Genomic DNA, 27,947 nt, shown 5'->3' with positions numbered 1-27,947 from the left:
GGAGGTGGGTTCCTCGCGCAAGCTCGTTGCCGATAATACGGCTATGATGGGCGTCGGGAAGGTCGAGGATTCCCGAGAATGTTGGGGTTTGGCTTTCGCCGCCTTCATCGTGGCGATGTCAGCGAGGAATTTTTCCACCACTCTCTCTGCTCCTCCTCCTCCTTCTCCTCCTCGTCCTCCTTCTCCTCCTCGTCCTCCTCCTCCTCGTCCTCGTCCTCCTCCTCCTCCGTCGCTCTGAGGTTTCGTTGACGTTGGACCTCTGGATTTGCATCGGCTCTTGGATTGGCTGTTCACCGTCTGGTTTTTTCCTGAGGAATTCCCCAGGATCACCGGCTGCCGTCTGGAAGGACACAGCGGGAGAAGACACGATGGGTTTGGGGCCGTATCCTGCCCCAAGCAGGCCAGGTTGCTCTGAGCCCCGTCCAACCCTGACCGTGAACTTTTCCAAGGACGAGGCACCTCCCCACCTCTCTGGGCATAACGACCCCGTGCAGACGCCAGCCCTGAGCCTTCGGCCTCACCTGACCCGAGATTTTTTCCTCTTCCTCGGCACCGTGATTTCCCACAACAGCGGTGTTTCAGTGTTCCTTGACTTCGGAGTAGCAGCAAATGGAAAACCAGAAGGTCCCGCTGGAACCAGAAAGGAGACACCTCATCAGAAGAGCGTTCCCCAAAACCTCCAAAGGAGCCGTTCCGCTCCCCTGGGAGCCACCATGGCAGCATTGGTTGCCCACACGCTACGGGAAGGAGCCGGGAGCTGCTTTCACTTTCCGACCTCGCCCAAGAGGTGGCAACGTCATTCTTCTCATCCCTTTGTCCTCACCACGACCTTGGCTCGAGATCTTGAGAGCCCTGGGCGGTGGTTTGGGCACAACCTGCATTTCAAACCTGGAGACAAGGAGAAGACATGAGCCGGAGAACCACCAAGCCTCGGCACGACCATCTGCTCACAGGCAGTTACTGGTGTTGCCGTAAAGGCCCTTGTTTTCCCAAATCCACCCTATTTTTCCCCCAGTCTACCATGCCCCATCCCCAAGGATCATCGTGGGAAATGGAATCAACCAACAAAGAAGTCCAGGCCATGATGGGAAGAAAACGTCGCCTAAATTCTTCCGTCTTTCCCATCGCATCTACGTTACGGCAGGGACGATGCCTTGGGGACATCAAGGAGAGTCGCTGCCTGGTGTCTCCATGGCATCTGCATCCAACAGCGGCTACGGCCACCATCGTACTCACTCGGGAAAGAGGATGATGCGGCCAGAAAACGTCAGCGAGGCCACGGGCACCAGCGGGGACACCACCATGTCCAGCAGCCAAGGGACCTGCAACGGAGGAGCACGAAGATGGTGGCACGTCCTCAGCGTGGCTGAGGCACTCGCTATCGGAGGAGCCCAAAGAGGGCGGGATGGCCTCAGCGAAACGCTCACCTTAAAAACAGCTTTCTCCAAACTCTCCTGCCCAGAGATCTTCTCCAGGAATTCATAGTAGAACTTCATTTCTACCCTCGTGCCTTCCATGAGGAGCACCCCCACGTCCCTTCAGGACAAGGGCGACGTTCTCCCCCTTCCACAGGCAGTAGGACAGGAGGGACACGGTGCCTTGGATGCAGTTCTCCGCTTTCTGCCGGGACACCGAGGCGGCATCGGCCACCTTGGCGTATTTGAGGGCCTCCAGCTCCTTATGGCCTGTAAAACCACACGAGAGGGATGGAGGTGCTCACCCAGTGCTCCTGCTGCAGGCCAACGTTTCCCAAGGGCTGCCTCTTGCAGTCACCCACAAAACCCCCATTTTTGGACCTTCTCCGCAGAGAGGACAGTTTGCTTTAGAGAAGCGTCTCAGATCCAGGGGAGGGACATGATGAGCACACAACCAACCAGGGCTTAATCCTCCTGCTTACCGGGCAGGTAGTCCTTGTTGTCCCTGAGGTTGTGGACAGCCACGAGGTTCCTGGCCAGCCGAAACACGGGCCTCTGCATAATCACCACCTTATCCCCATCCTGGATGCGTGTGGGGACCACGTCAAAGGAGCCAAGGGCGGGAATTCGGACCCCCTGCAAGCAGGGAAGAGAAGGGAAGGGCAGAAGGGTGAGGACTGGCTGGAGGAAAGAGCTGGAAGTGGTCCTGTCCAGGGATGGACCTCAAGGACCATCTGGTCCAACCTTTCTTGGCAAAAGCACGGTCTAGACAAGATGGCCCAGCACCTCATCCAGCTGAATCTTAAGAGTGTCCAATGTTGGGGACGTGTCCTCTCCCTCTGGACCACCCTCTCCCCACCCTGTGGACAAGGTGGTGGTCAAGGAGTTGACCCACCTTCTCCAGCAGCAGCTGTTCTAGGATATAGTTGGCCACTGCATCCCAGATGGCTGTTCTCTCTGGAAAGCAAAGGAAAACGAGGTCACACTCCGTGTCCACCAGCTCTCGACGGTCCAACAAGCCCTGAAGCGGGATGCGTTGGCAGATACAGAGTCACCACCCTCCCCAGCCCCAGATGGAGACCCCCCCCAAGTCTCGCCAAGGCAATGCCACAACCCTTGGTCACCCCAACGTCTGTGCGGTGGCTGTGGACGCCTGTACCTTCATCGGTGATGCTGGGCATGATGAAGGTGTACTCCATCCCGTCCCAGAAGTCTATCTTTCTCTGCCTCACGTGGGCGGGTTGCTCCTTAGTGGGCACAGGCTTGTCGGAACTCATCTCCGTTCGTCCTCTGGACACTTCTCCAGGGTGCGAGACCCACCGCCCTGCGGCTCCTTTCATACCCCTGTGTGTCCCAGACCCATTGTGACATCGTGGTGACACGGCCACTGCTGACTATGCTGCCCATTGTGACACGCCCACAGCTGATGCCACGTGGCACCTGCCGACCTGCTGCCCTCTGTGATGGGACTGCCGTTGCCCCTTCATAGAACTTTTTGGGTTGGAAGGGGCCTTTCGCGGTCACCTCATCCCAGCCACGAGCAGGGACATCTTCAACCAAACCACGTTGCTCCACGCCCCGTCCAACCTGACCGTCAATGTTTCCAGGGATGGAGCATCTCCCACCTCTCTGGGCAACCTGATGTGACCGTGGGCCTCCTCAGCAGGACCTTGACCTTCTCAGGTGGACCTTGGACCAACCTCGTCCCGCCTGGCTTCTCCAGGGACCTCTGGGTTGTGTCTGACTCTGGTTACCACCACTGAACCTCAACCCAACCCGTGTTCTTGCCTTGACCTTGGAACGGCCTCATCACCGCGGTCTTTGCCTGATGGTCTAGGCTTTGGGCTGATCTTGCCTTACCGAGCACATGACCAAGCTCAGGCCCCAGTCCCTTGGGCAGCAGTTGGCCCTCGCTACCCAGCAACTACAGAAACGTGGAACCATGGAATCGTTTTGCTTGGAAAAGACCTTTAAGATCGTCGGGTCCAACCGTTAACCCAACACAGCCAAGTTCAACCACTAAACCATGTCCCCAGGCACCACATCAACGCGTCTCTTAGATACCTCCAGGGATGGTGGCTCCACCACCTCCCTGGGCAGCCTGGTCCAATGCCTGACCACTCTTTCAGTAAAGAGATTTCTCCTCGTCTCCAATCTAAACCTCCCCTGATGCAACTTGAGGCCGTTTCCTGTCGTCCTCTCACTTGTTGCTTGGGAGAAGAGACCAACCCCACCTGGCTCCAACCTCCTTTCAGGTAGTTGTAGAGAGCCATCAGGTCTCTCCTCAGCCTCCTCCAGGCTCAACAACCCCAGGTTCCTCAGCTGCTCCTCATCAGACTTGTGCTCCAGACCCTTCCCCACGTCCTTGCCCTTCTCTGGACACGCTCCAGCACCTCAATGTCCTTCTCGGAGTGAGGGGCCCAAAACTGAACTCAGAATTCAAGGCTGAGCACAGGGGGAGGGTCGCTGCTCTGGTCCTGCTGGCCACACCATTGCTGACCACCCAGGGCTCGGTCACCCTCGGAGGGAAGACCTTTTTCCTCATGAAGGTCCCTTTCCAGCGGGCAGCTCTTCCCCAAGCCCGTAGCGTTGCCTGGGAGCCTTCTGCTGCCGCCGCGCCTGAAGAACCCCTCCTGGTTGTCCTCGACCTCCCTTGCCAGATCCAGTTCCAACGGGCCTTGGTCTTCCCCACCGACTCCTTTCTGGAACGTTCCTGAGCGCACACTGCGCCTCTCGGTGAGGGCAGACCCTGCCTACGGGGAACACTTTGGGTGATAAAAGGGGGAAACGCGCGGTTTTGGCACGCGGCCCCCTTTTCCTTCCTTCTCCTTTTCCTTTTCCTTTTCTTTTTCCTTTTCCATTCCCTTCCCTTTCCCCTGTCTTTCTTCCTTCCTTCCTTCCTCCCTCCCTTCCTCCGGAGTTTTAAGGAAATTAGTGATTTAATTAAGTACTTGTTGTTACTCCTGATTACCGCACACCGGGGGTCAATTAATAAATTTTTGTCTGAATAATTTTTGGGGGTCAATTAATAATTTTTTTTTAGCTACTTAACTTTTGGAGTCAATTAATTATCTTCTGGCTTAATTATTAACTTGGACCACAAAAATGAAGGTTTAGACCCCACAAAAGGTGGGTTTGGAACCCCAAAATGGGGGTTGGACACCCAAAATGGGGGTTTGGACCGAAAACTGCGGGTTTGGGCCGCAGAAATGAGGGTTTGGACCCTGCCATGAGGGGTTGGAACCCCAAAATGGGGGGGTTAGACCCCAAAATGAAAGTTTGGGCCCCCAAAATTAGGCTTTGGACCTCACAAAATGAGGCTCTGGACCCCAAAAATGAAAGTTGAGACCCAAAAGTGAAGGTTTGGACCGCACACAACTGAGGGTTTGAACCCTAACAGGAGGGTTTGGAACCCCAAAATGGCGGGTGGCACCACAAAAATGAAGCTTTGGAGACCAAAAACGTGGGCTTGGACCCCCAAATGAGGATTTGGAGCCAAAATGAAGGTTTGGAGCCCTCCAAAGGAGGCTTTCAACCCAAAAAGTGAAGGTTTGGACACCAAGCCCGAGGGTTTGGAACCTGAAAATGAAGGTTTGGACCCAAACCCCAGGGTTTGAACCCCCCCAAAATGTGGGTTTGGACCCCCCAAAATGAGGTTTTGGACCCTAACATGAGATTTTAGACTCTAAAATGAGGCTTTTGACCCTCCAGAATGAGCATTTAGACTCTAAAATGAGGCTTTGGCCCCCAAAAATCAGGTTTTGGACCCTACAATGAGGCTTTGGAATCTAAAAAGAAAGTTTAGATCCAAAAAGTGAAGGTTTGGACCACAAAAATGAGGGTTTGGATTAAAAAAAATGAAGATTTGAACCCTACAATCAGGGTTTGGAACCTTACCCCCCCCCCTCCGCCCCAAAGCCAGACTTGGCGTAGTTTAGTAAAACTAAAACTGAAGCTTTGGACCCTACAATGAGGCTTTAGACTCCAAAATAAGGCTCAGGACCCCCCAGAATGAGGATTTAGACCCTCAAATGAGGGTTTGGAACCCCCAAAATGAGGTTTTAGCCCCCAAAAATGAGGGTTTGGAACCCCCAAAATCAGGCTTTCGACCCTCAGTCTTGGGCTTCGGACCCTCACGGCTTTGCCTGAAGGCTCAGGTGGCCTCCATCCCTCCCCTCTTTGTCCTCCCAAAAAGCAGATTTCTTTCCATAACGCCCATGGAAAAGGTGCCTCCGATGGAACAAGTCCTGAGGGAAGGTCCCCGAGATGACCCGACGTCCACCACCACCACCTGGGCTTGATCTCAGAGCAACGGCCAGCCCGAAACCCTTCTTATCCCTGTTCCGCTCGCCAACAGATTCTGAAATTCGCTGCTTTTTTGCCCACTTCTCTACGTTTTCACCATTTATCTCTCTCCCAAACGCTCCAACTGGGGCCTCGACAAATTTATTCTGGGGGCTGAACATCAGGTTTTTGGTCCCTTTGGTCTCGGAGGAGGCTGTAGGAGGATCTTGGAGGTGGGTTCCTCGCGCAAGCTCGTTGCCGATAATACGGCTATGATGGGCGTCGGGAAGGTCGAGGATTCCCGAGAATGTTGGGGTTTGGCTCTCGCCGCCTTCATCGTGGCGATGTCAGCGAGGAATTTTTCCACCACTCTCTCTGCTCCTCCTCCTCCTTCTCCTCCTCGTCCTCCTTCTCCTCCTCGTCCTCCTTCTTCTCCTCGTCCTTGTCCTCCTCCTCCTCCTCCGTCGCTCTGAGGTTTCGTTGACGTTGGACCTCTGGATTTGCATCGGCTCTTGGATTGGCTGTTCACCGTCTGGTTTTTTCCTGAGGAATTCCCCAGGATCACCGGCTGCCGTCTGGAAGGACACAGCGGGAGAAGACACGATGGGTTTGGGGCCGTATCCTGCCCCAAGCAGGCCAGGTTGCTCTGAGCCCCGTCCAACCCTGACCGTGAACTTTTCCAAGGACGAGGCACCTCCCCACCTCTCTGGGCATAACGACCCCGTGCAGACACCAGCCCCGAGCCTTCGGCCTCACCTGACCCGAGATTTTTTCCTCTTCTTCGGCACCGTGATTTCCCACAACAGCGGTGTTTCAGTGTTCCTTGACTTCGGAGTAGCAGCAAATGGAAAACCAGAAGGTCCCGCTGGAACCAGAAAGGAGACACCTCATCAGAAGAGCGTTCCCCAAAACCTCCAAAGGAGCCGTTCCGCTCCCCTGGGAGCCACCATGGCAGCATTGGTTGCCCACACGCTACGGGAAGGAGCCGGGAGCTGCTTTCACTTTCCGACCTCGCCCAAGAGGTGACAACGTCATTCTTCTCATCCCTTTGTCCTCACCACGACCTTGGCTCGAGATCTTGAGAGCCCTGGGCGGTGGTTTGGGCACAACCTGCATTTCAAACCTGGAGACAAGGAGAAGACATGAGCCGGAGAACCACCAAGCCTCGGCACGACCATCTGCTCACAGGCAGTTACTGGTGTTGCCGTAAAGGCCCTTGTTTTCCCAAATCCACCCTATTTTTCCCCAAGTCTACCATGCCCCATCCCCAAGGATCATCGTGGGAAATGGAATCAACCAACAAAGAAGTCCAAGCCATGATGGGAAGAAAACGTCGCCTAAATTCTTCCGTCTTTCCCATCGCATCTACGTTACGGCAGGGACGATGCCTTGGGGACATCAAGGAGAGTCGCTGCCTGGTGTCTCCATGGCATCTGCATCCAACAGCGGCTACGGCCACCATCGTACTCACTCGGGAAAGAGGATGATGCGGCCAGAAAACGTCAGCGAGGCCACGGGCACCAGCGGGGACACCACCATGTCCAACAGCCAAGGGACCTGCAACGGAGGAGCACGAAGATGGTGGCACGTCCTCAGCGTGGCTGAGGCACTCGCTATCGGAGGAGCCCAAAGAGGGCGGGATGGCCTCAGCGAAACGCTCACCTTAAAAACAGCTATCTCCAAACTCTCCTGCCCAGAGATCTTCTCCAGGAATTCATAGTAGAACTTCATTTCTACCCTCGTGCCTTCCATGAGGAGCACCCCCACGTCCTTCAGGACAAGGGCGACGTTCTCCCCCTTCCACAGGCAGTAGGACAGGAGGGACACGGTGCCTTGGATGCAGTTCTCCGCTTTCTGCCGGGACACCGAGGCGGCATCGGCCACCTTGGCGTATTTGAGGGCCTCCAGCTCCTTATGGCCTGTAAAACCACACGAGAGGGATGGAGGTGCTCACCCAGTGCTCCTGCTGCAGGCCAACGTTTCCCAAGGGCTGCCTCTTGCAGTCACCCACAAAACCCCCCCTTTTTGGACCTTCTCCGCAGAGAGGACAGTTTGCTTTAGAGAAGCGTCTCAGATCCAGGGGAGGGACGCGATGAGCACGCAACCAACCAGGGTTTAATCCTCCTGCTTACCGGGCAGGTAGTCCTTGTTGTCCCTGAGGTTGTGGACAGCCACGAGGTTCCTGGCCAGCCGAAACACGGGCCTCTGCATAATCACCACCTTATCCCCATCCTGGATGCGTGTGGGGACCACGTCAAAGGAGCCAAGGGCGGGAATTCGGACCCCCTGCAAGCAGGGAAGAGAAGGGAAGGGCAGAAGGGTGAGGACTGGCCGGAGGAAAGAGCTGGAAGTGGTCCTGTCCAGGGATGGACCTCAAGGACCATCTGGTCCAACCTTTCTTGGCAAAAGCACGGTCTAGACAAGATGGCCCAGCACCTCATCCAGCTGAATCTTAAGAGTGTCCAATGTTGGGGACGTGTCCTCTCCCTCTGGACCACCCTCTCCCCACCCTGTGGACAAGGTGGTGGTCAAGGAGTTGACCCACCTTCTCCAGCAGCAGCTGTTCTAGGATATAGTTGGCCACTGCATCCCAGATGGCTGTTCTCTCTGGAAAGCAAAGGAAAACGAGGTCACACTCCGTTTGCACAAGGTCACACCAGCTCTCAACGGTCCAACAAGCCCTGAAGCGGGATGCGTTGGCAGATACAGAGTCACCACCCTCCCCAGCCCCAGATGGAGACCCCCCCAAGTCTCGCCAAGGCAATGCCACACCCCTTGGTCACCCCAACGTCTGTGCGGTGGCTGTGGACGCCTGTACCTTCATCGGTGATGCTGGGCATGATGAAGGTGTACTCCATCCCGTCCCAGAAGTCTATCTTTCTCTGCCTCACGTGGGCGGGTTGCTCCTTAGTGGGCACAGGCTTGTTGGAACTCATCTCCGTTCGTCCTCTGGACACTTCTCCAGGGTGCGAGACCCACCGCCCTGCGGCTCCTTTCATACCCCTGTGTGTCCCAGACCCATTGTGACATCGTGGTGACACGGCCACTGCTGACTATGCTGCCCATTGTGACATGCCCACAGCTGATGCCACGTGGCACCTGCCGACCTGCTGCCCTCTGTGATGGGACTGCCATTGCCCCTTCATAGAACTTTTTGGGTTGGAAGGGGCCTTTCGAGGTCACCTCATCCCGGCCATGAGCAGGGACATCTTCAACCAAACCACGTTGCTCCACGCCCCGTCCAACCTGACCGTGAATGTTTCCAGGGATGGAGCATCTCCCACCTCTCTGGGCAACCTGACGTGACCGTGGGCCTCCTCAGCAGGACCTTGGCCTTCTCAGGTGGACCTTGGACCCACCTCGTCCCACCTGGCTTCTCCAGGGACCTCTGGGTTGTGTCTGACTCTGGTTACCACCATTGAACCTCAACCCAACCCGTGTTCTTGCCTTGACCTTGGAACGGCCTCATCACCGCGGTCTTTGCCTGATGGTCTGGGCTTTGGGCTGATCTTGCCTTACCGAGCACATGACCAAGCTCAGGCCCCAGTCCCTTGGGCAGCAGTTGGCCCTCGCTACCCAGCAACTACAGAAACGTGGAACCATGGAATCGTTTTGCTTGGAAAAGACCTTTAAGATCGTCGGGTCCAACCGTTAACCCAACACAGCCAAGTTCAACCACTAAACCATGTCCCCAGGCACCACATCAACGCGTCTCTTAGATACCTCCAGGGATGGTGGCTCCACCACCTCCCTGGGCAGCCTGGTCCAATGCCTGACCACTCTTTCAGTAAAGAGATTTCTCCTCGTCTCCAATCTAAACCTCCCCTGATGCAACTTGAGGCCGTTTCCTGTCGTCCTCTCACTTGTTGCTTGGGAGAAGAGACCAACCCCACCTGGCTCCAACCTCCTTTCAGGTAGTTGTAGAGAGCGATCAGGTCTCTCCTCAGCCTCCTCCAGGCTCAACAACCCCAGGTTCCTCAGCTGCTCCTCATCAGACTTGTGCTCCAGACCCTTCCCCACGTCCTTGCCCTTCTCTGGACACGCTCCAGCACCTCAATGTCCTTCTCGGAGTGAGGGGCCCAAAACTGAACTCAGAATTCAAGGCTGAGCACAGGGGGAGGGTCGCTGCTCTGGTCCTGCTGGCCACACCATTGCTGACCATCCAGGGCTCGGTCACCCTCGGAGGGAAGACCTTTTTCCTCATGAAGGTCCCTTTCCAGCGGGCAGCTCTTCCCCAAGCCCGTAGCGTTGCCTGGGAGCCTTCTGCTGCCGCCGCGCCTGAAGAACCCCTCCTGGTTGTCCTCGACCTCCCTTGCCAGATCCAGTTCCAACGGGCCTTGGTCTTCCCCACCGACTCCTTTCTGGAACGTTCCTGAGCGCACACTGCGCCTCTCGGTGAGGGCAGACCCTGCCTACGGGGAACACTTTGGGTGATAAAAGGGGGAAACGCGCGGTTTTGGCACGCGGCCCCCTTTTCCTTCCTTCTCCTTTTCCTTTTCCTTTTCTTTTTCCTTTTCCATTCCCTTCCCTTTCCCCTGTCTTTCTTCCTTCCTTCCTTCCTCCCTCCCTTCCTCCGGAGTTTTAAGGAAATTAGTGATTTAATTAAGTACTTGTTGTTACTCCTGATTACCGCACACCGGGGGTCAATTAATAAACTTTTGGCTTAATAATTTTTGGGGGTCAATTAATAATTTTTTTTTAGCTACTTAACTTTTGGAGTCAATTAATTATCTTCTGGCTTAATTATTAACTTGGACCACAAAAATGAAGGTTTAGACCCCACAAAAGGCGGGTTTGGAACCCCAAAATGGGGGGTTGGACACCCAAAATGGGGGTTTGGACCAAAAACTGCGGGTTTGGGCCGCAGAAATGAGGGTTTGGACCCTGCCATGAGGGGTTGGAACCCCAAAATGGGGGGGTTAGACCCCAAAATGAAAGTTTGGGCCCCCAAAATTAGGCTTTGGACCTCACAAAATGAGGCTCTGGACCCCAAAAATGAAAGTTGAGACCCAAAAGTGAAGGTTTGGACCCCACACAACTGAGGGTTTGAACCCTAACAGGAGGGTTTGGAACCCCAAAATGGCGGGTGGCACCACAAAAATGAAGCTTTGGAGACCAAAAACGTGGGCTTGGACCCCCAAATGAGGATTTGGAGCCAAAATGAAGGTTTGGAGCCCTCCAAAGGAGGCTTTCAACCCAAAAAGTGAAGGTTTGGACACCAAGCCTGAGGGTTTGGAACCTGAAAATGAAGGTTTGGACCCAAAACCCAGGGTTTGAACCCCCCCAAAATGTGGGTTTGGACCCCCCAAAATGAGGTTTTGGACCCTAACATGAGATTTTAGACTCTACAATGAGGCTTTCGACCCTCCAGAATGAGCATGTAGACCCTAAAATGAGGCTTTGGACCCCAAAAATCAGGTTTTGGACCCTACAATGAGGCTTTGGAATCTAAAAAGAAAGTTTAGATCCAAAAAGTGAAGGTTTGGACCACAAAAATGAGGGTTTGGATTAAAAAAAATGAAGATTTGAACCCTACAAACAGGGTTTGGAACCTTAAACACACACCACCCCCCCCCCCCCAAAGCCAGACTTGGCATAGTTTAGTAAAACTAAAACTGAAGCTTTGGACCCTACAATGAGGCTTTAGACTCCAAAATAAGGCTCAGGACCCCCCAGAATGAGGATTTAGCCCCTCAAATGAGGGTTTGGAACCCCCAAAATGAGGTTTTAGCCCCCAAAAATGAGGGTTTGGAACCCCCAAAATCAGGCTTTCGACCCTCAGTCTTGGGCTTCGGACCCTCACGGCTTTGCCTGAAGGCTCAGGTGGCCTCCATCCCTCCCCTCTTTGTCCTCCCAAAAAGCAGATTTCTTTCCATAATGCCCATGGAAAAGGTCCCCGAGATGACCCGACGTCCACCACCACCACCTGGGCTTGATCTCAGAGCAACGGCCAGCCCGAAACCCTTCTTATCCCCGTTCCGCTCGCCAACAGGTTCTGAAATTCGCCGCTTTTTTGCCCACTTCTCTATGTTTTCACCATTTATCTCTCTCCCAAACGCTCCAACTGGGGCCTCGACAAATTTATTCTGGGGGCTGAACATCAGGTTTTTGGTCCCTTTGGTCTCGGAGGAGGCCGTAGGAGGATCTTGGAGGTGGGTTCCTCGCGCAAGCTCGTTGCCGATAATACGGCTATGATGGGCGTCGGGAAGGTCGAGGATTCCCGAGAATGTTGGGGTTTGGCTTTCGCCGCCTTCATCGTGGCGATGTCAGCGAGGAATTTTTCCACCACTCTCTCTGCTCCTCCTTCTCCTCCGTCGCTCTGAGGTTTCGTTGATGTTGGACCTCTGGATTCGCATCGGCTCTTGGATTGGCTGTTCACCTTCTGTTATTTACCTGAGGAATTCCCCAGGATCACCGGCTGCCGTCTGGAAGGACACAGCGGGAGAAGACACGATGGGTTTGGGGCCGCATCCTGCCCCAAGCAGGCCAGGTTGCTCTGAGCCCCGTCCAACCCTGGCCGTGAACTTTTCCAAGGACGAGGCACCTCCCCACCTCCCTGGGCATAACGACCCCGTGCAGACGCCAGCCCTGAGCCTTCGGCCTCACCTGACCCGAGATTTTTTCCTCTTCTTCGGCACCGTGATTTCCCACAACAGCGGTGTTTCAGTGTTCATCGAGTTCAGAGTAGCAGCAATGGAAACCAGAAGGTCCCGCTGGAACCAGAAAGGAGACACCTCATCAGAAGAGCGTTCCCCAAAACCTCCAAAGGAGCCGTTCCGCTCCCCTGGGAGCCACCATGGCAGCATTGGTTGCCCACACGCTACGGGAAGGAGCCGCGAGCTGCTTTCACTTTCTGACCTCGCCCAAGAGGTGGCAACGTCATTCTTCTCATCCCTTTGTCCTCACCATGACCTTGGCTCGAGATCTTGAGAGCCCTGGGCGGTGGTTTGGGCACAACCTGCATTTCAAACCTGGAGACAAGGAGAAGACATGAGCCGGAGAACCACCAAGCCTCGGCACGACCATCTGCTCACAGGCAGTTACTGGTGTTGCCGTAAAGGCCCTTGTTTTCCCAAATCCACCCCATTTTTCCCCAAGTCTACCATGCCCCATCCCCAAGGATCATCGTGGGAAATGGAATCAACCAACAAAGAAGTCCAGGCCATGATGGGAAGAAAACGTCGCCTAAATTCTTCCGTCTTTCCCATCGCATCTCCGTTACGGCAGGGACGATGCCTTGGGGACATCAAGGAGAGTCGCTGCCTGGTGTCTCCATGGCATCTGCATCCAACAGCGGCTACGGCCACCATCGTACTCACTCGGGAAAGAGGATGATGCGGCCAGAAAACGTCAGCGAGGCCACGGGCACCAGCGGGGACACCACCATGTCCAGCAGCCAAGGGACCTGCAACGGAGGAGCACGAAGATGGTGGCACGTCCTCAGCGTGGCTGAGGCACTCGCTATCGGAGGAGCCCAAAGAGGGCGGGATGGCCTCAGCGAAACGCTCACCTTAAAAACAGCTTTCTCCAAACTCTCCTGCCCAGAGATCTTCTCCAGGAATTCATAGTAGAATTTCATTTCTACCCTCGTGCCTTCCATGAGGAGCACCCCCACGCCCTTCAGGACAAGGGCGACGTTCTCCCCCTTCCACAGGCAGTAGGACAGGAGGGACACGGTGCCTTGGATGCAGTTCTCCGCTTTCTGCCGGGACACCGAGGCGGCATCGGCCACCTTGGCGTATTTGAGGGCCTCCAGCTCCTTATGGCCTGTAAAACCACACGAGAGGGATGGAGGTGCTCACCCAGTGCTCCTGCTGCAGGCCAACGTTTCCCAAGGGCTGCCTCTTGCAGTCACCCACAAAACCCCCCCTTTTTGGACCTTCTCCGCAGAGAGGACAGTTTGCTTTAGAGAAGCATCTCAGATCCAGGGGAGGGACGCGATGAGCACGCAACCAACCAGGGCTTAATCCTCCTGCTTACCGGGCAGGTAGTCCTTGTTGTCCCTGAGGTTGTGGACAACCACGAGGTTCCTGGCCAGCCGAAACACGGGCCTCTGCATAATCACAACCTCGTCCCCAACCCGGGTCCAGGTGCAGACCACGTCAAAGGAGCCAAGGGTGGGAATTCAGACCCCCTGCAAGGGGAAGGGAAGGGAAGGGAAGGGAAGGGAAGGGAAGGGAAGGGAAGGGAAGGGAAGGGAAGGGAAGGGAAGGGAAGGGAAGGGAAGGGAAGGGAAGGGAAGGGAAGGGAAGGGAAGGGAAGGGAAGGGAAGGGAAGGGAAGGGAAGGGAAGGGAAGGGAAGGGAAGGGAAGGGAAGGGAAGGGAAGGGAAGGGAAGGGAAGGGAAGGGAAGGGAAGGGCAGGGCAGGGCGCAGCCTCCTCTTCCTTTTCCTTCCCTTCTTTCCCCTTCCGCAAACTCTCCTTTCCCCGCGAGGCTGCGATTAGCGCGATACAGACCTTGTGAGGGGATGAATCGGGGATGGGGGTGGTGGGAGCCGGGACGGGCAGGTGATCACTGCCGCCCTGACAGGAGCCGGGCTGTGAGGAGAGCGCTGCGCATGCGCAGAGCGGAGCGCGTGAGTGGAACGGCCGTGCTGGGCGAGACCGTTGGGGGGATTGGGGGGGGGGGGGGGGGAGAGGGCGAGACCGTTGGGGGAGATGGGGGGAACCATTGCGGTAAGGGGGGGGTGATGGGGGGGCAGAGGAGCGGAGAGCAGCACCCAGACCCCAAACTTGGGGCTTCTGGACCCAAATTCAGGGTTTGAAACGTCACTTCGGACAGCTACAGGAGGATGTGGGCCCCTAAAGTGAGGGTTTGGACCCTAAAAGGCAGGTTTGGACCCCCAAAACGGGGGGTTGGAGACCCCAAAATGAGGGTTTGGACCTACAAACGGGGGTTGGAGACCCCAAAATGAGGGTTTGGACCCTCCCATGATAGGTTGGACCCCAAAATCAAAGTTTGGGCCCCCAAAATCAGGCTTTGGAACTCACAAAATGAGGCTCTGGACCCCAAAACCGAAGGTTTGAACCCCACAAAACTGAGGGTTTGGACCCTAACAGGAGGGGTTGGAACCCCAAAATGGCGGGTGGCACCACAAAAATGAAGCTTTGAACCCCAAAACTGAGGGTTTGGACCCCTAAATGAGGATTTGGAGCCAAAATGAAGGTTTGGAGCCCTCCAAAGGAGGCTTTCAACCCAAAAAGTGAAGGTTTGGACACCAAGCCTGAGGGTTTGGAACTCAAAAATGAATGTTGGGACCCCAAAGCTGTGGGTTTGGACCCTACCATGAGGGGTTGGAACCCCAAAATGGGGGGGTTGGACCCCAAAATGAAAGTTTGGGCCCCAAAATCAGGCTTTGGAACTCACAAAATGAGGCTCTGGACCCCAAAAATGAGGGTTTGGACCCTAACAGGAGGGTTTGGAACCCCAAAATGGCAGGTGGCACCACAAAAATGAAGCTTTGGACCCCAAAACTGAGGGTTTGGACCCCCAAATGAGGATTTGGAGCCAAAATGAAGGTTTGGAGCCCTCCAAAGGAGGCTTTCAACCCAAAAAGTGAAGGTTTGGACACCAAGCCTGAGGGTTTGGAACCTGAAAATGAAGGTTTGGACCCAAAACCCAGGGTTTGAACCCCCCAAAATGTGGGTTTGGACCCCCCAAAATGAGGTTTTGGACCCTAACATGAGATTTTAAACTCTAAAATGAGGCTTTCGACCCTCCAGAATGAGCATGTAGACCCTAAAATGAGGCTTTGGACCCCAAAAATCAGGTTTTGGACCCTACAATGAGGCTTTGGAATCTAAAAAGAAAGTTTAGATCCAAAAAGTGAAGGTTTGGACCACAAAAATGAGGGTTTGGATTAAAAAAAATGAAGATTTGAACCCTACAAACAGGGTTTGGAACCTTACCCCCCCCCCCTCCGCCCCAAAGCCAGACTTGGCGTAGTTTAGTAAAACTAAAACTGAAGCTTTGGACCCTACAGTGAGGCTTTAGACTCCAAAATAAGGCTCAGGACCCCCCAGAATGAGGATTTAGACCCTCAAATGAGGGTTTGGAACCCCCAAAATGAGGTTTTAGCCCCCAAAAATGAGGGTTTGGAACCCCCAAAATCAGGCTTTCGACCCTCAGTCTTGGGCTTCGGACCCTCACGGCTTTGCCTGAAGGCTCAGGTGGCCTCCATCCCTCCCCTCTTTGTCCTCCCAAAAAGCAGATTTCTTTCCATAACGCCCATGGAAAAGGTGCCTCCGATGGAACAAGTCCTGAGGGAAGGTCCCCGAGATGACCCGACGTCCACCACCACCACCTGGGCTTGATCTCAGAGCAACGGCCAGCCCGAAACCCTTCTTATCCCCGTTCCGCTCGCCAACAGTTTCTGAAATTTGACGCTTTTTTGCCCACTTCTCTACAGTTTTCACCATTTATCTCTCTCCCAAACGCTCCAACTGGGGCCTCGACAAATTTATTCTGGGGGCTGAACATCAGGTTTTTGGTCCCTTTGGTCTCGGAGGAGGCCGTAGGAGGATCTTGGAGGTGGGTTCCTCGCGCAAGCTCGTTGCCGATAATACGGCTATGATGGGCGTCGGGAAGGTCGAGGATTCCCGAGAATGTTGGGGTTTGGCTTTCGCCGCCTTCATCGTGGCGATGTCAGCGAGGAATTTTTCCACCACTCTCTCTGCTCCTCCTCCTCCTTCTCCTCCTCGTCCTCCTTCTCCTCCTCGTCCTCGTCCTCCTCCTCCTCCGTCGCTCTGAGGTTTCGTTGACGTTGGACCTCTGGATTTGGATCGGCTCTTGGATTGGCTGTTCACCGTCTGGTTTTTTCCCGAGGAATTCCCCAGGATCACCGGCTGCCGTCTGGAAGGACACAGCGGGAGAAGACACGATGGGTTTGGGGCCGCATCCTGCCCCAACCAGGCCAGGTTGCTCTGAGCCCCGTCCAACCCTGGCCTTGAACTTTTCCAAGGACGAGGCACCTCCCCACCTCTCTGGGCATAACGACCCCGTGCAGACGCCAGCCCTGAGCCTTCGGCCTCACCTGACCCGAGATTTTTTCCTCTTCTTCGGCACCGTGATTTCCCACAACAGCGGTGTTTCAGTGTTCATTCGACTTCGGAAGTAGCAGCAAATGGAAACCAGAAGGTCCCGCTGGAACCAGAAAGGAGACACCTCATCAGAAGAGCGTTCCCCAAAACCTCCAAAGGAGCCGTTCCGCTCCCCTGGGAGCCACCATGGCAGCATTGGTTGCCCACACGCTACGGGAAGGAGCCGGGAGCTGCTTTCACTTTCCGACCTCGCCCAAGAGGTGGCAACGTCATTCTTCTCATCCCTTTGTCCTCACCACGACCTTGGCTCGAGATCTTGAGAGCCCTGGGCGGTGGTTTGGGCACAACCTGCATTTCAAACCTGGAGACAAGGAGAAGACATGAGCCGGAGAACCACCAAGCCTCGGCACGACCATCTGCTCACAGGCAGTTACTGGTGTTGCCGTAAAGGCCCTTGTTTTCCCAAATCCACCCTATTTTTCCCCAAGTCTACCATGCCCCATCCCCAAGGATCATCGTGGGAAATGGAATCAACCAACAAAGAAGTCCAGGCCATGATGGGAAGAAAACGTCGCCTAAATTCTTCCGTCTTTCCCATCGCATCTACGTTACGGCAGGGACGACGCCTTGGGGACATCAAGGAGAGTCGCTGCCTGGTGTCTCCATGGCATCTGCATCCAACAACTGGCTACGGCCACCATCGTACTCACTCGGGAAAGAGGATGATGCGGCCAGAAAACGTCAGCGAGGCCACGGGCACCAGCGGGGACACCACCATGTCCAGCAGCCAAGGGACCTGCAACGGAGGAGCACGAAGATGGTGGCACGTCCTCAGCGTGGCTGAGGCACTCGCTATCGGAGGAGCCCAAAGAGGGCGGGATGGCCTCAGCGAAACGCTCACCTTAAAAACAGCTTTCTCCAAACTCTCCTGCCCAGAGATCTTCTCCAGGAATTCATAGTAGAACTTCATTTCTACCCTCGTGCCTTCCATGAGGAGCACCCCCACGTCCTTCAGGACAAGGGCGACGTTCTCCCCCTTCCACAGGCAGTAGGACAGGAGGGACACGGTGCCTTGGATGCAGTTCTCCGCTTTCTGCCGGGACACCGAGGCGGCATCGGCCACCTTGGCGTATTTGAGGGCCTCCAGCTCCTTATTGCCTGTAAAACCACACGAGAGGGATGGAGGTGCTCACCCAGTGCTCCTGCTGCAGGCCAACGTTTCCCAAGGGCTGCCTCTTGCAGTCACCCACAAACCCCCCCTTTTTGGACCTTCTCCGCAGAGAGGACAGTTTGCTTTAGAGAAGCGTCTCAGATCCAGGGGAGGGACGCGATGAGCACGCAACCAACCAGGGTTTAATCCTCCTGCTTACCGGGCAGGTAGTCCTTGTTGTCCCTGAGGTTGTGGACAGCCACGAGGTTCCTGGCCAGCCGAAACACGGGCCTCTGCATAATCACAACCTCGTCCCCATCCTGGATGCGTGTGGGGACCACGTCAAAGGAGCCAAGGGCGGGAATTCGGACCCCCTGCAAGCAGGGAAGAGAAGGGAAGGGCAGAAGGGTGAGGACTGGCCGGAGGAAAGAGCTGGAAGTGGTCCTGTCCAGGGATGGACCTCAAGGACCATCTGGTCCAACCTTTCTTGGCAAAAGCACGCTCTAGACAAGATGGCCCAGCACCTCATCCAGCTGAATCTTAAGAGTGTCCAATGTTGGGGACGTGTCCTCTCCCTCTGGACCACCCTCTCCCCACCCTGTGGACAAGGTGGTGGTCAAGGAGTTGACCCACCTTCTCCAGCAGCAGCTGTTCTAGGATATAGTTGGCCACTGCATCCCAGATGGCTGTTCTCTCTGGAAAGCAAAGGAAAACGAGGTCACACTCCGTTTGCACGAGGTCACACCAGCTCTCAACGGTCCAACAAGCCCTGAAGCGGGATGCGTTGGCAGATACAGAGTCACCACCCTCCCCAGCCCCAGATGGAGACCCCCCCAAGTCTCGCCAAGGCAATGCCACACCCCTTGGTCACCCCAACGTCTGTGCGGTGGCTGTGGACGCCTGTACCTTCATCGGTGATGCTGGGCATGATGAAGGTGTACTCCATCCCGTCCCAGAAGTCTATCTTTCTCTGCCTCACGTGGGCGGGTTGCTCCTTAGTGGGCACAGGCTTGTTGGAACTCATCTCCGTTCGTCCTCTGGACACTTCTCCAGGGTGCGAGACCCACCGCCCTGCGGCTCCTTTCATACCCCTGTGTGTCCCAGACCCATTGTGACATCGTGGTGACACGGCCACTGATGACTATGCTGCCCATTGTGACACGCCCACAGCTGATGCCACGTGGCACCTGCCGACCTGCTGCCCTCTGTGATGGGACTGCCGTCGCCCCTTCATAGAACGTTTTGGGTTGGAAGGGGCCTTTCGAGGTCACCTCATCCCGGCCACTGAGCAGGGACATCTTCAACCAAACCACGTTGCTCCACGCCCCGTCCAACCTGACCGTGAATGTTTCCAGGGATGGAGCATCTCCCACCTCTCTGGGCAACCTGACGTGACCGTGGGCCTCCTCAGCAGGACCTTGGCCTTCTCAGGTGGACCTTGGACCCACCTCGTCCCACCTGGCTTCTCCAGGGACCTCTGGGTTGTGTCTGACTCTGGTTACCACCATTGAACCTCAACCCAACCCGTGTTCTTGCCTTGACCTTGGAACGGCCTCATCACCGCGGTCTTTGCCTGATGGTCTGGGCTTTGGGCTGATCTTGCCTTACCGAGCACATGACCAAGCTCAGGCCCCAGTCCCTTGGGCAGCAGTTGGCCCTCGCTACCCAGCAACTACAGAAACGTGGAACCATGGAATCGTTTTGCTTGGAAAAGACCTTTAAGATCGTCGGGTCCAACCGTTAACCCAACACAGCCAAGTTCAACCACTAAACCATGTCCCCAGGCACCACATCAACGCGTCTCTTAGATACCTCCAGGGATGGTGGCTCCACCACCTCCCTGGGCAGCCTGGTCCAATGCCTGACCACTCTTTCAGTAAAGAGATTTCTCCTCGTCTCCAATCTAAACCTCCCCTGATGCAACTTGAGGCCGTTTCCTGTCGTCCTCTCACTTGTTGCTTGGGAGAAGAGACCAACCCCACCTGGCTCCAACCTCCTTTCAGGTAGTTGTAGAGAGCGATCAGGTCTCTCCTCAGCCTCCTCCAGGCTCAACAACCCCAGGTTCCTCAGCTGCTCCTCATCAGACTTGTGCTCCAGACCCTTCCCCACGTCCTTGCCCTTCTCTGGACACGCTCCAGCACCTCAATGTCCTTCTCGGAGTGAGGGGCCCAAAACTGAACTCAGAATTCAAGGCTGAGCACAGGGGGAGGGTCGCTGCTCTGGTCCTGCTGGCCACACCATTGCTGACCACCCAGGGCTCGGTCACCCTCGGAGGGAAGACCTTTTTCCTCATGAAGGTCCCTTTCCAGCGGGCAGCTCTTCCCCAAGCCCGTAGCGTTGCCTGGGAGCCTTCTGCTGCCGCCGCGCCTGAAGAACCCCTCCTGGTTGTCCTCGACCTCCCTTGCCAGATCCAGTTCCAACGGGCCTTGGTCTTCCCCACCGACTCCTTTCTGGAACGTTCCTGAGCGCACACTGCGCCTCTCGGTGAGGGCAGACCCTGCCTACGGGGAACACTTTGGGTGATAAAAGGGGGAAACGCGCGGTTTTGGCACGCGGCCCCCTTTTCCTTCCTTCTCCTTTTCCTTTTCCTTTTCTTTTTCCTTTTCCATTCCCTTCCCTTTCCCCTGTCTTTCTTCCTTCCTTCCTTCCTCCCTCCCTTCCTCCGGAGTTTTAAGGAAATTAGTGATTTAATTAAGTACTTGTTGTTACTCCTGATTACCGCACACCGGGGGTCAATTAATAAATTTTTGTCTGAATAATTTTTGGGGGTCAATTAATAATTTTTTTTTAGCTACTTAACTTTTGGAGTCAATTAATTATCTTCTGGCTTAATTATTAACTTGGACCACAAAAATGAAGGTTTAGACCCCACAAAAGGTGGGTTTGGAACCCCAAAATGGGGGGTTGGACACCCAAAATGGGGGTTTGGACCGAAAACTGCGGGTTTGGGCCGCAGAAATGAGGGTTTGGACCCTGCCATGAGGGGTTGGAACCCCAAAATGGGGGGGTTAGACCCCAAAATGAAAGTTTGGGCCCCCAAAATTAGGCTTTGGACCTCACAAAATGAGGCTCTGGACCCCAAAAATGAAAGTTGAGACCCAAAAGTGAAGGTTTGGACCGCACACAACTGAGGGTTTGAACCCTAACAGGAGGGTTTGGAACCCCAAAATGGCGGGTGGCACCACAAAAATGAAGTTTGGAGACCAAAAACGTGGGCTTGGACCCCCAAATGAGGATTTGGAGCCAAAATGAAGGTTTGGAGCCCTCCAAAGGAGGCTTTCAACCCAAAAAGTGAAGGTTTGGACACCAAGCCCGAGGGTTTGGAACCTGAAAATGAAGGTTTGGACCCAAACCCCAGGGTTTGAACCCCCCCAAAATGTGGGTTTGGACCCCCCAAAATGAGGTTTTGGACCCTAACATGAGATTTTAGACTCTAAAATGAGGCTTTTGACCCTCCAGAATGAGCATTTAGACTCTAAAATGAGGCTTTGGCCCCCAAAAATCAGGTTTTGGACCCTACAATGAGGCTTTGGAATCTAAAAAGAAAGTTTAGATCCAAAAAGTGAAGGTTTGGACCACAAAAATGAGGGTTTGGATTAAAAAAAATGAAGATTTGAACCCTACAATCAGGGTTTGGAACCTTACCCCCCCCCCCCTCCGCCCCAAAGCCAGACTTGGCGTAGTTTAGTAAAACTAAAACTGAAGCTTTGGACCCTACAATGAGGCTTTAGACTCCAAAATAAGGCTCAGGACCCCCCAGAATGAGGATTTAGCCCCTCAAATGAGGGTTTGGAACCCCCAAAATGAGGTTTTAGCCCCCAAAAATGAGGGTTTGGAACCCCCAAAATCAGGCTTTCGACCCTCAGTCTTGGGCTTCGGACCCTCACGGCTTTGCCTGAAGGCTCAGGTGGCCTCCATCCCTCCCCTCTTTGTCCTCCCAAAAAGCAGATTTCTTTCCATAACGCCCATGGAAAAGGTGCCTCCGATGGAACAAGTCCTGAGGGAAGGTCCCCGAGATGACCCGACGTCCACCACCACCACCTGGGCTTGATCTCAGAGCAACGGCCAGCCCGAAACCCTTCTTATCCCCGTTCCGCTCGCCAACAGATTCTGAAATTCGCTGCTTTTTTGCCCACTTCTCTACGTTTTCACCATTTATCTCTCTCCCAAACGCTCCAACTGGGGCCTCGACAAATTTATTCTGGGGGCTGAACATCAGGTTTTTGGTCCCTTTGGTCTCGGAGGAGGCTGTAGGAGGATCTTGGAGGTGGGTTCCTCGCGCAAGCTCGTTGCCGATAATACGGCTATGATGGGCGTCGGGAAGGTCGAGGATTCCCGAGAATGTTGGGGTTTGGCTCTCGCCGCCTTCATCGTGGCGATGTCAGCGAGGAATTTTTCCACCACTCTCTCTGCTCCTCCTCCTCCTTCTCCTCCTCGTCCTCCTTCTCCTCCTCGTCCTCCTTCTTCTCCTCGTCCTTGTCCTCCTCCTCCTCCTCCGTCGCTCTGAGGTTTCGTTGACGTTGGACCTCTGGATTTGCATCGGCTCTTGGATTGGCTGTTCACCGTCTGGTTTTTTCCCGAGGAATTCCCCAGGATCACCGGCTGCCGTCTGGAAGGACACAGCGGGAGAAGACACGATGGGTTTGGGGCCGCATCCTGCCCCAAGCAGGCCAGGTTGCTCTGAGCCCCGTCCAACCCTGACCGTGAACTTTTCCAAGGACGAGGCACCTCCCCACCTCTCTGGGCATAACGACCCCGTGCAGACGCCAGCCCCGAGCCTTCGGCCTCACCTGACCCGAGATTTTTTCCTCTTCTTCGGCACCGTGATTTCCCACAACAGCGGTGTTTCAGTGTTCCTTGACTTCGGAGTAGCAGCAAATGGAAAACCAGAAGGTCCCGCTGGAACCAGAAAGGAGACACCTCATCAGAAGAGCGTTCCCCAAAACCTCCAAAGGAGCCGTTCCGCTCCCCTGGGAGCCACCATGGCAGCATTGGTTGCCCACACGCTACGGGAAGGAGCCGGGAGCTGCTTTCACTTTCCGACCTCGCCCAAGAGGTGGCAACGTCATTCTTCTCATCCCTTTGTCCTCACCACGACCTTGGCTCGAGATCTTGAGAGCCCTGGGCGGTGGTTTGGGCACAACCTGCATTTCAAACCTGGAGACAAGGAGAAGACATGAGCCGGAGAACCACCAAGCCTCGGCACGACCATCTGCTCACAGGCAGTTACTGGTGTTGCCGTAAAGGCCCTTGTTTTCCCAAATCCACCCTATTTTTCCCCAAGTCTACCATGCCCCATCCCCAAGGATCATCGTGGGAAATGGAATCAACCAACAAAGAAGTCCAAGCCATGATGGGAAGAAAACGTCGCCTAAATTCTTCCGTCTTTCCCATCGCATCTACGTTACGGCAGGGACGATGCCTTGGGGACATCAAGGAGAGTCGCTGCCTGGTGTCTCCATGGCATCTGCATCCAACAGCGGCTACGGCCACCATCGTACTCACTCGGGAAAGAGGATGATGCGGCCAGAAAACGTCAGCGAGGCCACGGGCACCAGCGGGGACACCACCATGTCCAACAGCCAAGGGACCTGCAACGGAGGAGCACGAAGATGGTGGCACGTCCTCAGCGTGGCTGAGGCACTCGCTATCGGAGGAGCCCAAAGAGGGCGGGATGGCCTCAGCGAAACGCTCACCTTAAAAACAGCTATCTCCAAACTCTCCTGCCCAGAGATCTTCTCCAGGAATTCATAGTAGAACTTCATTTCTACCCTCGTGCCTTCCATGAGGAGCACCCCCACGTCCTTCAGGACAAGGGCGACGTTCTCCCCCTTCCACAGGCAGTAGGACAGGAGGGACACGGTGCCTTGGATGCAGTTCTCCGCTTTCTGCCGGGACACCGAGGCGGCATCGGCCACCTTGGCGTATTTGAGGGCCTCCAGCTCCTTATGGCCTGTAAAACCACACGAGAGGGATGGAGGTGCTCACCCAGTGCTCCTGCTGCAGGCCAACGTTTCCCAAGGGCTGCCTCTTGCAGTCACCCACAAAACCCCCCCTTTTTGGACCTTCTCCGCAGAGAGGACAGTTTGCTTTAGAGAAGCGTCTCAGATCCAGGGGAGGGACGCGATGAGCACGCAACCAACCAGGGTTTAATCCTCCTGCTTACCGGGCAGGTAGTCCTTGTTGTCCCTGAGGTTGTGGACAACCACGAGGTTCCTGGCCAGCCGAAACACGGGCCTCTGCATAATCACCACCTTATCCCCATCCTGGATGCGTGTGGGGACCACGTCAAAGGAGCCAAGGGCGGGAATTCGGACCCCCTGCAAGCAGGGAAGAGAAGGGAAGGGCAGAAGGGTGAGGACTGGCCGGAGGAAAGAGCTGGAAGTGGTCCTGTCCAGGGATGGACCTCAAGGACCATCTGGTCCAACCTTTCTTGGCAAAAGCACGGTCTAGACAAGATGGCCCAGCACCTCATCCAGCTGAATCTTAAGAGTGTCCAATGTTGGGGACGTGTCCTCTCCCTCTGGACCACCCTCTCCCCACCCTGTGGACAAGGTGGTGGTCAAGGAGTTGACCCACCTTCTCCAGCAGCAGCTGTTCTAGGATATAGTTGGCCACTGCATCCCAGATGGCTGTTCTCTCTGGAAAGCAAAGGAAAACGAGGTCACACTCCGTTTGCACAAGGTCACACCAGCTCTCAACGGTCCAACAAGCCCTGAAGCGGGATGCGTTGGCAGATACAGAGTCACCACCCTCCCCAGCCCCAGATGGAGACCCCCCCAAGTCTCGCCAAGGCAATGCCACACCCCTTGGTCACCCCAACGTCTGTGCGGTGGCTGTGGACGCCTGTACCTTCATCGGTGATGCTGGGCATGATGAAGGTGTACTCCATCCCGTCCCAGAAGTCTATCTTTCTCTGCCTCACGTGGGCGGGTTGCTCCTTAGTGGGCACAGGCTTGTTGGAACTCATCTCCGTTCGTCCTCTGGACACTTCTCCAGGGTGCGAGACCCACCGCCCTGCGGCTCCTTTCATACCCCTGTGTGTCCCAGACCCATTGTGACATCGTGGTGACACGGCCACTGCTGACTATGCTGCCCATTGTGACATGCCCACAGCTGATGCCACGTGGCACCTGCCGACCTGCTGCCCTCTGTGATGGGACTGCCATTGCCCCTTCATAGAACTTTTTGGGTTGGAAGGGGCCTTTCGAGGTCACCTCATCCCGGCCACGAGCAGGGACATCTTCAACCAAACCACGTTGCTCCACGCCCCGTCCAACCTGACCGTGAATGTTTCCAGGGATGGAGCATCTCCCACCTCTCTGGGCAACCTGATGTGACCGTGGGCCTCCTCAGCAGGACCTTGGCCTTCTCAGGTGGACCTTGGACCCACCTCGTCCCACCTGGCTTCTCCAGGGACCTCTGGGTTGTGTCTGACTCTGGTTACCACCATTGAACCTCAACCCAACCCGTGTTCTTGCCTTGACCTTGGAACGGCCTCATCACCGCGGTCTTTGCCTGATGGTCTGGGCTTTGGGCTGATCTTGCCTTACCGAGCACGTGACCAAGCTCAGGCCCCAGTCCCTTGGGCAGCAGTTGGCCCTCGCTACCCAGCAACTACAGAAACGTGGAACCATGGAATCGTTTTGCTTGGAAAAGACCTTTAAGATCGTCGGGTCCAACCGTTAACCCAACACAGCCAAGTTCAACCACTAAACCATGTCCCCAGGCACCACATCAACGCGTCTCTTAGATACCTCCAGGGATGGTGGCTCCACCACCTCCCTGGGCAGCCTGGTCCAATGCCTGACCACTCTTTCAGTAAAGAGATTTCTCCTCGTCTCCAATCTAAACCTCCCCTGATGCAACTTGAGGCCGTTTCCTGTCGTCCTCTCACTTGTTGCTTGGGAGAAGAGACCAACCCCACCTGGCTCCAACCTCCTTTCAGGTAGTTGTAGAGAGCGATCAGGTCTCTCCTCAGCCTCCTCCAGGCTCAACAACCCCAGGTTCCTCAGCTGCTCCTCATCAGACTTGTGCTCCAGACCCTTCCCCACGTCCTTGCCCTTCTCTGGACACGCTCCAGCACCTCAATGTCCTTCTCGGAGTGAGGGGCCCAAAACTGAACTCAGAATTCAAGGCTGAGCACAGGGGGAGGGTCGCTGCTCTGGTCCTGCTGGCCACACCATTGCTGACCATCCAGGGCTCGGTCACCCTCGGAGGGAAGACCTTTTTCCTCATGAAGGTCCCTTTCCAGCGGGCAGCTCTTCCCCAAGCCCGTAGCGTTGCCTGGGAGCCTTCTGCTGCCGCCGCGCCTGAAGAACCCCTCCTGGTTGTCCTCGACCTCCCTTGCCAGATCCAGTTCCAACGGGCCTTGGTCTTCCCCACCGACTCCTTTCTGGAACGTTCCTGAGCGCACACTGCGCCTCTCGGTGAGGGCAGACCCTGCCTACGGGGAACACTTTGGGTGATAAAAGGGGGAAACGCGCGGTTTTGGCACGCGGCCCCCTTTTCCTTCCTTCTCCTTTTCCTTTTCCTTTTCTTTTTCCTTTTCCATTCCCTTCCCTTTCCCCTGTCTTTCTTCCTTCCTTCCTTCCTCCCTCCCTTCCTCCGGAGTTTTAAGGAAATTAGTGATTTAATTAAGTACTTGTTGTTACTCCTGATTACCGCACACCGGGGGTCAATTAATAAACTTTTGGCTTAATAATTTTTGGGGGTCAATTAATAATTTTTTTTTAGCTACTTAACTTTTGGAGTCAATTAATTATCTTCTGGCTTAATTATTAACTTGGACCACAAAAATGAAGGTTTAGACCCCACAAAAGGCGGGTTTGGAACCCCAAAATGGGGGGTTGGACACCCAAAATGGGGGTTTGGACCAAAAACTGCGGGTTTGGGCCGCAGAAATGAGGGTTTGGACCCTGCCATGAGGGGTTGGAACCCCAAAATGGGGGGGTTAGACCCCAAAATGAAAGTTTGGGCCCCCAAAATTAGGCTTTGGACCTCACAAAATGAGGCTCTGGACCCCAAAAATGAAAGTTGAGACCCAAAAGTGAAGGTTTGGACCCCACACAACTGAGGGTTTGAACCCTAACAGGAGGGTTTGGAACCCCAAAATGGCGGGTGGCACCACAAAAATGAAGCTTTGGAGACCAAAAACGTGGGCTTGGACCCCCAAATGAGGATTTGGAGCCAAAATGAAGGTTTGGAGCCCTCCAAAGGAGGCTTTCAACCCAAAAAGTGAAGGTTTGGACACCAAGCCTGAGGGTTTGGAACCTGAAAATGAAGGTTTGGACCCAAAACCCAGGGTTTGAACCCCCCCAAAATGTGGGTTTGGACCCCCCAAAATGAGGTTTTGGACCCTAACATGAGATTTTAGACTCTACAATGAGGCTTTCGACCCTCCAGAATGAGCATGTAGACCCTAAAATGAGGCTTTGGACCCCAAAAATCAGGTTTTGGACCCTACAATGAGGCTTTGGAATCTAAAAAGAAAGTTTAGATCCAAAAAGTGAAGGTTTGGACCACAAAAATGAGGGTTTGGATTAAAAAAAATGAAGATTTGAACCCTACAAACAGGGTTTGGAACCTTAAACACACACCACCCCCCCCCCCCCCAAAGCCAGACTTGGCATAGTTTAGTAAAACTAAAACTGAAGCTTTGGACCCTACAATGAGGCTTTAGACTCCAAAATAAGGCTCAGGACCCCCCAGAATGAGGATTTAGCCCCTCAAATGAGGGTTTGGAACCCCCAAAATGAGGTTTTAGCCCCCAAAAATGAGGGTTTGGAACCCCCAAAATCAGGCTTTCGACCCTCAGTCTTGGGCTTCGGACCCTCACGGCTTTGCCTGAAGGCTCAGGTGGCCTCCATCCCTCCCCTCTTTGTCCTCCCAAAAAGCAGATTTCTTTCCATAATGCCCATGGAAAAGGTCCCCGAGATGACCCGACGTCCACCACCACCACCTGGGCTTGATCTCAGAGCAACGGCCAGCCCGAAACCCTTCTTATCCCCGTTCCGCTCGCCAACAGGTTCTGAAATTCGCCGCTTTTTTGCCCACTTC

At 54.9% G+C, this 27,947-nt stretch overlaps 1 protein-coding gene and 2 long non-coding RNA genes across 3 annotated transcripts; all 3 read right to left on the bottom strand.

The window, feature by feature from the left end:
* Positions 1-26: 26 nt before the first annotated feature.
* Positions 27-5,903, bottom strand: LOC142599679 (uncharacterized). The gene is made up of 3 exons (XR_012833214.1): positions 5,810-5,903; positions 522-630; positions 27-340 (listed from the first exon to the last, which is right to left on the bottom strand). It is a non-coding gene; the product is annotated as an uncharacterized LOC142599679 (long non-coding RNA).
* A 241-nt stretch (positions 5,904-6,144) lies between these two features.
* LOC142599678 (uncharacterized) lies at positions 6,145-22,126 on the bottom strand. Its single transcript, XR_012833213.1, has 3 exons — positions 22,033-22,126; positions 6,456-6,564; positions 6,145-6,274 (listed from the first exon to the last, which is right to left on the bottom strand). It is a non-coding gene; the product is annotated as an uncharacterized LOC142599678 (long non-coding RNA).
* A 768-nt stretch (positions 22,127-22,894) lies between these two features.
* On the bottom strand, positions 22,895-24,858 carry LOC142599682 (coiled-coil domain-containing protein 81-like). Its single transcript, XM_075741413.1, has 6 exons — positions 24,695-24,858; positions 24,468-24,603; positions 24,055-24,208; positions 23,585-23,841; positions 23,394-23,479; positions 22,895-23,045 (listed from the first exon to the last, which is right to left on the bottom strand). Exons 1-6 carry the CDS (start codon positions 24,856-24,858, stop codon positions 22,895-22,897), a joined length of 948 nt encoding a protein of 315 aa, XP_075597528.1.
* Positions 24,859-27,947: the final 3,089 nt, after the last annotated feature.

This window comes from Balearica regulorum, unplaced genomic scaffold, assembly GCF_011004875.1.
Source record: "Balearica regulorum gibbericeps isolate bBalReg1 unplaced genomic scaffold, bBalReg1.pri S36, whole genome shotgun sequence".
In the NCBI taxonomy this organism is placed as follows: domain Eukaryota; kingdom Metazoa; phylum Chordata; class Aves; order Gruiformes; family Gruidae; genus Balearica; species Balearica regulorum.
Note: the sequence above shows the minus strand (reverse complement) of the source record. Positions and strands in the feature narration are given on the sequence as shown.

Coding starts and splice junctions, on each gene's coding strand:
- LOC142599682 (XM_075741413.1), bottom strand. CDS start 24,858: ATGAGTTCCAACAAGCCTGTGCCCACTAAGGAGCAACCCGCCCACGTG. Junction 24,209..24,467: donor AACAGCTGCTGCTGGAGAAG/GTGGGTCAACTC, acceptor CCCTGCTTGCAG/GGGGTCCGAATTCCCGCCCT. Junction 23,480..23,584: donor TGGAGATAGCTGTTTTTAAG/GTGAGCGTTTCG, acceptor CCTCCGTTGCAG/GTCCCTTGGCTGTTGGACAT.